This window comes from Salvelinus fontinalis, chromosome 15 (assembly GCF_029448725.1).
Source record: "Salvelinus fontinalis isolate EN_2023a chromosome 15, ASM2944872v1, whole genome shotgun sequence".
Taxonomy (NCBI): Eukaryota; Metazoa; Chordata; class Actinopteri; order Salmoniformes; family Salmonidae; genus Salvelinus; species Salvelinus fontinalis.
Genome location: NC_074679.1, coordinates 38,014,826 through 38,025,541, shown reverse-complemented (window position 1 = coordinate 38,025,541; position 10,716 = coordinate 38,014,826). Strand labels below are relative to the sequence as shown.

The window sequence follows — 10,716 nt, the reverse complement described above, 5'->3', positions numbered from 1 at the left end:
TAGGAACAGTGGGTCAACTGCCTGGTTCAACTGCCTTGTAAGCTGGGGGGTTCGATCTTGCAACCATTCGGTTACTAGTCCAACACTCTAACCACTAGGCTACCTGCCGCCCCGAATCCAGGCTGTATCACATCCGGCCGTGATTGGGAGTCCCTTTGGGCGGGGCACAATTGGCCCAGCGTCGTCTGGGTTTGGCCGGGGGTAGGCCGTCATTGTAAATGAGAATTTGTTCTTAACTGACTTGCCTAGTTAAATAAAGGTTAAATAAAAAATATAAATAAAATATATATGATTATAAATCTCTCTCCTCCTCTCTCTCTCTGTGTGTGACAGAGGTGATCCAAACCCATGTACTAAATAATGTACAGGGATGGATTTCCTTTATAACACTCTCTCATCTCTCTCTCTCTCTTTGAATAGATGATCTTTGAGGAATGTACTGTATAGGGATGGATTTCCTTTATAAGACTCTCCTTTCTCTCTCTCTCTTTGAATAGATGATCTTTGAGGAATGTACTGTATAGGGATGGATTTCTTTTATAACACTCTCTCTTCTCTCTCTCTCTTTGAATAGATGATCTTTGAGGAATGTACTGTATAGGGATGGATATCTGTTATAACACTCTCCCATCTCTCTTTCTCTCTTTGAATAGATGATCTTTGAGGAATGTACTGTATAGGGATGGATATCTGTTATAACACTCTCCCATCTCTCTTTCTCTCTTTGAATAGATGATCTTTGAGGAATGTACTGTATAGGGATGGATTTCCTTTATAACACTCTCTCATCTCTCTTTCTCTCTTTGAATAGATGATCTCTGAGGAATGTACTGTATAGGGATGGATATCATTCCCATGCGGCACATTTCTAACCTTTTCTCTCTCTTCCTCTCCTTCCCAGAGCACCTGAAGGGCCGTCTGGAGGAATACATGGCCCGGTTCCCCAAGGTGCGCATCGTTCGGACCAAGAAGAGGGAGGGTCTGATCCGTACCCGTCTGCTGGGGGCCTCGGTGGCCAAGGGAGAAGTCCTCACCTTCTTGGACTCTCACTGTGAGGCCAACGTCAACTGGCTGCCCCCCCTGCTTGGTGAGTGTGTGCGTGCATGCGTGCGTGCGTGCGTGCGTGCGTGTGTGCGTGTGTGTCTGCGTGCGTGCGTGCGTGCGTGCGTGCGTGTGGACCAGCCACACAAAGTGTAGTCCCCCCTGTTCGGTGAGTCGACTGTAACGGAGTCTCAGGGCGTAGCTGCAGGTAGAGATAACTAAAAAAAAGCTTAGACAGAGAGAGGTTTGGGCCAGGAGAGGAGTGAGCGGGAAAGGAAAGTGAAGAGGTCGGACAAAGTGGGACGGAGAAGGTGCATCTTTTAGTTGTCTTTTTTCTCTCTGTAAGAAGAGAGTGGCGCCGGGGAGAAGTTTGGGTCAGGAGAGCGAAAGAAAGGGGGACGGGTCGAGCAAGAGAACGTGTGAGAGAGTAGGAAGGTTAAAATCTCCATAAGAAAACTGTCTTATCTCACACTTCTATATCTGTCAGTTTAACAAAGGAAATATCTCTCTGTTTCTGTAGTTTGTTTGATAAAAGAGTGCCGCAGCCTTGGCTTGAATCCATGTTCAATGCACGTTCCCGACGCGCCGCTCCACGGGTGCAACCCTAAGCATCGAGGAAAACTGCCTCCTGGGCTGTCGCGTCACGTGTAGCCTGTGAACAGGTGTGCTGTTCTTCACATACCAGCATAACATGTTACTGCAACATTAGGGAGACTAGGGAAACTCCCTGATAATAGCCATCTCCCAGCACAAAATAAATGGATGTGAAGTGATTACAGCCATTACTGTACTCAATCACACAGGGACTGGGATTCCCATGAAAGGTATGATAGATATGTACGCCCAGGTCCCTATGATAATAATAATAGTAGATAATAGCCACACCACCACCACCATTCCACGACATGGCCCCATTGTCTTCTGGCTAACAGAGAAAGAGGACTCGCAGTATGGGGTTCTTTAATTGGTTGGAATGGAGCCGCCTGCCTGTCAGAGAGCAGAACAGAGCGGGCTGATGAGGTATGCGTCCAAATGGCACCCTGTTCCCTTTATGGTGCACTACTTTCCTATAAGTCCTGGTCAAAAGTAGTGCACTATAAAGGGAATAGGGTGCCATTTGGGAGGCTGATGTAATGCGGGACGTGACGCGGAGGAGGGAGGCCATGCTGTGCTGTGGGGTTCGCATGTATGAATAGAGTGGAGGAGATACCGCAGTGAACCCCAGGCCATCCACAGGCACGGTGACACATGCAATCATCCTGCCGGGCTCTGGTATCAGATCAGTGGAATACAGGGATTTGCTGTTTGTCGTTCTTTCTTTCTCTCTTATTTCAATCTCTCCCTCTACCTCTCTCTCTCTCTCTCTCTGTAGATCTAAGACTCCAAAACCACACCATTCTAATTAACAGGCCAGGTTTTATCACTGCTCTCTGAATCTAATGCTTCCTCTCTCCTTGGATCTCCTACAAACCTTGGATCTTACCTTGATCAAAGGACATAATGTATAACCCACATAACGAATGGAACAACTTTTGAATTAACCGCTCTTTCGCTATGTTTAACAAACGTATAGGATAAGAAAGTGTGGGCATGGCAACTGTGTGGATTACCTCTTTTCTTTTCCACCTGACTGCTACATTTGAAATGCAGTCCCTTCTCGTTTAATGAGCTCTTGAGAGTTCCCTTCCCATTTGCCTCTTGTTATTTGCCTTTTTGTTCATTTCTATTTCATTACAATTGGGAGTTCTCTCTCGTTCTCTCTTTCCTTTGTTTCAAATGTATCCATGCCGGCCCAGTAAGATGGTGTCATGGGTATTCGCATTTAGACTACTTAGCCGCAGCGCTGGAAATGTGAGGGAATAAAACAAAGGATTGTGTCACAGTAAGCACACTAGATGAGTATTACAGAGACCTGCACATAAACACAAACTGATTCAAGTCAATAGTTTCTGTATGTTTATATTGGCAGGGCCAAGGGGGGGGCTTATAGCTGGGTAGTTACTGCTTGTACAGCCTTCCATATGCCAATTAAATTACATCTTAACCGTGTGAGAAACCCGCCACCATTTCAAGGTGTGTTACTCTTCGCCATGCTGCATGACAATGATTTTATAGCAGTTGGCCAATAAACAGGTCTGGGACCAGGCTACCAGTACTGAGCCCCATGGCATGGCAACAGCCATAGGACCACAAGCAGATCTGGGACCAGGCTACAGTGCTGATAGTAAGGTGTGTCAATGTACAATACTGTACAGTCACTCCCCATTAGTCTCAGTGCTGTGGTGTTGGGCCTCTGCTCCCCTTCTCTCCATGGTCCAACACACACGGCCCACAGAAGAGAGAGGTGGGTGGGGTGGGCGGGGTGTGACAGATCTGGGGCGACTTATCTTTGCTCGGCTCAGTCACACACACACGGCAGACGGACACGTCGAGGTTGGCTCTCAGGCCTCCACGGAGCCAACCCACTTTGAAATGCTGTAATTGTTTCTAATCGCCCAGTGACTCGCTGTAGGAGGAGCAGAGCTGCCCAGAGACCTCCACATAAGGGGAGAGGAGGGAGGAAGCGGTAGAAGGGGACGGAGGGAGAGAGGTCCAAGGGAACAAAAGCAATTGCCCTGGTTCCACTCCCTATGTGTACGTCAGATAAATGGAGAGAGAGAAAAACAAGAGATAGAAAAGAAAGAAAGAAAGAAAGAAAGAAAAAAATAAGGAAAGAAAGAAAGGAAGGAAGAAAAATAAGGAAAGAAAGAGAGAACTACAAACAGCAGGGTATGGTGATTGATACATGCTCACACTCTTTCTCTCTGTTGTTCTGTCCCCCATAAAGACCAGATTGCCCAGAACCCCAAGACCATTGTGTGCCCTATGATTGACGTGATCGACCATAACCACTTTGGATATGAAGCCCAGGCTGGGGACGCCATGAGGGGAGCCTTCGACTGGGAGATGTACTACAAACGCATCCCCATCCCTCCAGAGCTCCAGGGCCCCGACACAAGTGATCCCTATGAGTGAGTACACAGATACGCATGTGCACACAATCATACACACACACACACACACACACACACACACACACCGTATATGTGTCATAGACAGGCAGCCCAATTCTGATATTTGTTTAACTATTTGGGCTTTTGACCAATCAGATCTTTTGAAAAAGATCTGATGTGATTGGTCAAAAGATCAGAATTGGGCTGCCTGTGTAAACGCAGCCTATTTTATGACACACGACACCAGCCTGCTACAAGGCGCACGGCTGAATCATTTCCCCCAGTCAGTTACTAGAACAGTGGTGCAGCCAGGCAGCAAGGAGGGGAGGTGAGAAAGCTAGAAAGCTAATTTCCTCTGCTAGCCCTCTTCATATATCCCTCTAAATTAATCCCGGGCTTAATGCCTTGGCTGCGTCGCCAGTTGGGGGTGAAATGTGTGAGAAGGTGATAGAGGATAGGGGATTGGGAGCAGCACAGCAGTCACTGGGCTGTAACATCCTCTACTCTTCACTGTGACTGACTCCTCTGGCTCACTCTCTTGTTCCCCAGCTAGGGACCTTTTGCTTGCTGCCATTACTGTGTATGCAATGAATGCTTAAAGGAACCCGCTAACCTCTCTCTAGACCAGTGGTTCTTAACCTGGGTTCGATCGAACCCCAGGGGTTCGGTGAGTCAGTCTCAGGGGTTCGGCGGAGGTAAAGACACACATCCGACTCATATGATTCGTGATGACACGCCCCACTTGGCCATCATTGGCTGCAGGTGATCACGCTACATCACTTGGCCTATCTGTGCTACAGGGAATTTGCTGCACTCGGTAGTCGACTTGTGACTGTCGTGATGGTACGTCTTGTGATTTCTTTCTTAATATTTTAATCCCTTCATACTTACTATGTCGAGCAAAAAAAGAAAGTGGTCGGACGAATATGTACAATATGGATTCACATGTATAACGGAACGTGATGGGAGTTAGCGTCCTAACTGCATGATTTGCAATGCCAAGTTGAGCAATTCTTGTCTAGCACCGGCAAAACTAAGAGAACACTTCCTTAAGCTGCATGGAGATGGAAATGACAAGAACACAACGCTCGCTGAATTCAAGGTGAAGAGAGCCAGATTCGATGAAAAGGCTACTCTGCCTGTTCTCGGCTTTGTACCCATCAACAAACCAATCCTCACAGCATCGTACGAAGTTGCTTACCTGATCGCAAAGCAGGGCAAACCACACACCATTGGTGAAACACTCATAAAACTAGCTGTGTTGAAGATGGCGAATATCATGCTGGGAAAAGAGGCTGAAGTTAAGTTATCCCAAATTCCTCTTTCAAATGACACCATCAGCGACAGAATAGAGGACATGAGCAAAGACATCTTGGCTCAAGTAGTTGCAGATCTGATTTCAAGCCTGGCAAAATTCAGCCTTCAACTCGACGAGACCACAGACATTTCCAATCTAAGCCAGCTTGCTGTATTCGTGCTCTATGTGAAAGACGACGTGATAAAGGAATTTTTTTTATTTTGTAAGCCTCTTTGAACAACAACTAAGGCAGCCGATGTGAAGAAACTTGTGGATGACTTCTTCAAAGACAACAATCTTTCGTGGGATATGTTTTCTGCAGTTTGTTCGGACGGAACTCCAGTCATGCTGGGAAGGAAGTCTGGTTTTGGTGCGCTAGTGAAAGCCGATGCACCACACATCATTGTTACGCATTGTATTCTGCACAGGCATGCGTTGGCAACAAAAACCTTGCCTCCAAAACTGGCAGAAGTATTCAAAATTGTAGTGGAATGCGTGAACTATGTGCGAACTAGTGCTCTGAGGCACCGCATCTTCAGTGAGCTGTGTAAAGATATGGGCTCTGAATTCGAGGTACTTCTGTACCATTCTAACGTTCGGTGGTTATCCCGGGGACAGGTGCTGAATCGTGTTTTTGCCGTTATGAGTTCATTCTCATTTTAGCGTACATGGCTGATATCTTCGCAGCTCTCAATCATCTCAATCAAAAGATGCAGGGCGGTCGAGTCAACATCATCGAACCGGAGGAAAACCTGAAGGCTTTTCAAAAAAAGCTACCGTTATGGAAACGACGAACAGAGAACGATAACTTCGCAAACTTTCCCCTGCTGGACGACTGTGTAAGTAAGATCGAAGATGTATCTGGAATCGGAGACATTTCTGTACCCGCGGAACTGAAGCAAGCAATTGCCACGCACTTAGATGAGCTTGTAAAGTCTCTCGACGGACACTTCCCTACAAGAGAGTCATATCCAGCATGGGTGAGACAGCCGTTCACGTTTAGTGTTGAGACAACAGATGTCAATGATGAATACCTCAATGAAATCATTGAAATTCAGCAGAGCCAGGTTCAACAGCAACTTTTCAGAACAACAACGCTTTCAACGTTTGGTGTCAACAAATGGTAACGTACCCTGTTATTGCTAAGAAAGCTCTGGAGATTTTCATACCGTTTGTTACAACATATCTTTGCGAGCAATCCTTTTCAAGGATGCTGGACATAAAAACAAAGAAAAGGAACAGACTTTGTTGCGAAAATGACATGAGTGGCACTTGCCAAGGTGAAGCCACGCATTTCTGAACTGGTCTCTGAAAGGCAACAGCAGAAGTCACACTGATTTGCAGTAAATATTCATTATTATGTTTTTGTTTTTGTGTGAAAATCATGTTTTGATGATTTTGTTCTTTGAACACACGGTGTTGATGTTGATGCACGGTTCATTTTGTGCACCAGTCAAATATATACCTATGTTTTGAATTTGAAAAAATCATATTTTATTTTTCCAATTAAGAAGGGTTCGGTGAATGCGCATATGAAACTGGTGGGGTTCAGTACCTTCAACAAGGTTAAGAACCACTGCTCTAGACCCCCAGAAATGACTCACGATGTCTGGCAAGCTGTCAGTGTCAGTTAGTCACTCTTTACACCCTAAAATATCTTTGTGATCTGTGATCTAGGTCTGTGATCTGTGTCTAAGGCCATTTTATCCCTCGCGGAGATAAGAGTTCACCCTGTCCTATCCTAGGTAAGCACTTGCTGTTAAAGATACACATCTGAACCAACACCTTTTTTGATCTCTTTAACGCGTCAGGCTCCGACTGGCGATAGCTCACAGATCTACAGAGGTACGTAGGTAGAGGGCCCCTAGAATAGATGAAAGCCCCACTGACGTAAAGGCAGAACAGGATGATCCAGTGGGTGTTACTTCTGGTGTGTGTCCCAAATGGCACCCTATTCCCCTAAGGGCCCTGGTCGAAAGTAGTATACTGAATAGGGAATAGGGTGCCGTTTTGGACGCAGGCGTAGCTTTACCCAGTCAGCAGATACTTTTATCCCAGGTCACAGGGAGCGGTTGGCATTTTACACGTCCTCCATTTACATAGAGATACAGTATGGTTTATTAATGAAGCAAATGATTACCTGTCCTCTTCAAGGGCAACGGCATCATCAGGGGTTAAACTGTGTAAATGCTGAGAGGGTAAATATAGGGGTGGGGTGGTGGGGGGTGTGTGCACGTGTGCTTATCCACATTCTGTGCGACCTACTCAGAAATCCAGCTGTCAGGGTGCTGTTTTCCCTTGACTAGTGGCTCCCTCCCTTCTCAGATCTTTCCCAGGACAACCAAATATCCTCCCCCCTCCTCCACCGCAACTTGCTCAAAACACTGACAGCGCAATGCTGTGCACCCCTGGATCTGAACCTTTACCTCATTTAAATTCTATAACACCAGCTCTCATTCCTGCTTCCCTTTATCCAAATCTCCCACCTCTCTGCCTATAGCCTGAGGCTAAGCTCTCCACACTCAATGGTCCTCTTCTTATCCTAAACCCAGACAGACAGACCGACAGCCCTCCTATCTTCCAACGAACCCTCTCCCTTTTCCCAGACTATCCCCCAGGCTGCTGCTGCCTCCTACTCCTCCAGACTCTAAGGACTTGGCCCAGGGCAGCTCACAGTGGGCTGCCCAGACTTGTATGCTCCCCTATAGGCCCTGAGGCCCAGCATGCACCCCCTACCAGGCATGAATCCATGGATCCTCTCTGGAGCCAGCCAGCACAACTCACACAGCCAGACTCCCTGGCTCCATTCTGTTGCACTGATAAACCAGACCCGTTAACCCTCCCACACTGCTTACTCATCTCAGCTCCATCATCCTAAACTTTCTGTGTGTGTGTGTGTGTGTGTGTGTGTGTGTGTGTGTGTGTGTGTGTGTGTGTGTGTGTGTGTGTGTGTGTGTGTGTGTGTGTGTGTGTGTGTGTGTGTGTGTGTGTGTGTGTGTGTGTGTGTGTGTGTGTGTGTGTGTGTGTGTGTGTGTGTGTGTGTGTGTGTGTGTGTGTGTGTGTGTGTGTGTGTGTGTGTGTGTGTGTGTGTGTGTGTGTGTTTCCTATTACCACAGGTGTCCCAGTCAAAGCGGAGCTAAATTGGGATTCATTAAGGGAATGAATGCAGAAGGATGATGCTCATGAAATGTAACATTTTCCCAAACTGCCTCCATCTGTCATGTTTGGCTATGGGAGAGAGATTCTGTTCAACCAAGATAATAACCACAATGCTGTTTGGTAATGTGAACATGGGGCGGGTACACTGAAATGATTACAGTTTAAAGGAGATTACTACAGCACCAATATATTTCGACTCGAGTGGCTTATTTGAGAAAAATCACTGTGTGGGGTTGACTCATATGAAAAGTTCTGGTGGAATGACTTAATCGTAATCATAATCGCACTTTGAAAGTCGAGCACGTACTGTATTGAAGGCATGTTCATTTGTATCAGCAGACACAATACTACAACCATTCCATTTTCACTGATTGCTTGGTCGAACAGAGCAGAACACATACTTTGAGTACATTACTTTTAGTGAGCCACGTACGTGTTCTGAAAGGAACTCTTCCATGTTCCAAACAAAGATATGAAAGAGTGATTTTTATCTCGCCTACGGTGTCATCACGTAGGGGACAACATTTGTGAAAGACTTGCTCCTTTTTAAATCCCCTTGCTATTGAGACTATTTCTTCTTCTTCTTTTTTACCTGTGGATGCTGTGTTTTTGTTTCGGTTTGAGAAAAGAGAAGTTAAAAACACGAAGAGGAGACAAGGAAGAAAGTAAAATCAATATCGAGACCAGTATTTCTTCATGGGCGTTGTGATACCAAGCTGAATATCTGGACATATTCCTCATCACAACCTAGTCTCTCTGGGAGGTTAAGAAGAATATCCAACAGGGAGGAACAATGTAATATAAATAACTAGCTCTGGCCAAAGCTTCTACTTAATTAGAATGATTCTACAGAACACACACATCTCATTAGAATAACAGTTCCCTATGTACAGGAGAATGTTGAGGGTGAGAAGGCTCTATTCCTTTGTTACAACCAACGACATGCACTTTATTGTGAGTATGTTGTGGAGGGAGAATGGGACACTCTCCGTAGCATCTGATCTGAGGTCAGGGTAAGAGGCATAAAGGAGGACCCTGATGCTGACAACGTAACAGGCAGTGTGTCCATGTTAAACTTTGTCACGTGCCATGGCACTGATGGCAGACACCCGTGTTAACTAGCAACCAAGGCTTCTGAAGATGTCCAAGACTTAATACATTAGTCAGTCCGTCTGTTTGTGAACAGCCCTTTCTCTGTGTGAAACTAGAAGGACCACCAACTTCCACGTCAAGTCAGGACATTTTGTGGATTTGTACTCGACTGTCAGAGGAGTGAAGGGAGGAAGAAAAAAAAGAAACCATAAAACAACTTGCTCCAGGTCCGCAGATTTCCTACTTTACCTCTGTTTGAAAAAGAGTGGGAGAGTTAGACATAATGGGGCAACTCTGATTTTTCCCAATCACCTCTCCATTCCAGAAGAGAGAGAGAGAGGAAGAGACAAAGATGTGATGGACTGGTAATGGGGCTCTACTGCTAGGTGCAGAGGAGATACAGGATTCCACAGGCTTTCAATAAATCCCTCCTGCCTTTCTACTGGTGACGCCACATACGGCTGCGGGCCTGCCTGCCCCCGTCTGCCTTCCTGCCTCCATCCCTGCCTTCCTGCCTGCCTTCCTTCCCTCCATCCATGTCTGCCTTCCTTCCTGCCTGCCTCCCCCTTCCTGCCTGCCTGCCTCCCCCTTCCTGCCTGCCTGCCAGCCTGCCTGGCACATGCAGCACCAACACATTGGCATGTGTGAAGTGTGCTCCTCTAAGATGCCTTAATATAGATCTTAGCGCCTGTTATCAGATGAAAGCAGTTCCTCTATCTGGAACAAAGCTCATTGTGAAATGACTGATCCATTGAGAAGGCACATTTTGCTTTTTTTTTTTTCATGTTCTGTGCGTGCGTGCGTGCATGTGTGTGTCGATCTGTCCTAGCACATCAGAACTAAATTAAACCTCATAATTTAACTTTGTCACAACGCTGTTCAATGGGAATTAATCTTGTTAAATGACACTACACCCCCCCCACCTCCACACACACCCCGACAAATACACACAAGCACACACACTTCCCTTCAGATCATGACATGACCTACACTCTGACCATGACATGACCTACACTCTGACCATGACATGACCTACACTCTGACCATGACATGACCTACACTCTGACCATGACATGACCTACACTCTGACCATGACATGACCTACACTCTGACCATGACATGACCTACACTCTG

At 46.3% G+C, this 10,716-nt stretch overlaps 1 protein-coding gene across 1 annotated transcript in view; it reads left to right on the top strand.

Annotated features, from left to right (window-relative positions):
• The first annotated feature begins 825 nt into the window (after positions 1–825).
• LOC129811916 (polypeptide N-acetylgalactosaminyltransferase-like 6) overlaps positions 826–10,716 on the top strand; it is a 52,404-nt gene continuing 42,513 nt past the window's right edge. Inside the window, exons 1-2 of the mRNA XM_055863672.1 lie at positions 826–1,087; positions 3,869–4,052. Coding sequence (XP_055719647.1) covers positions 826–1,087; positions 3,869–4,052 — 446 coding nt within the window. The remainder of the gene's footprint in view (positions 1,088–3,868; positions 4,053–10,716) is intronic.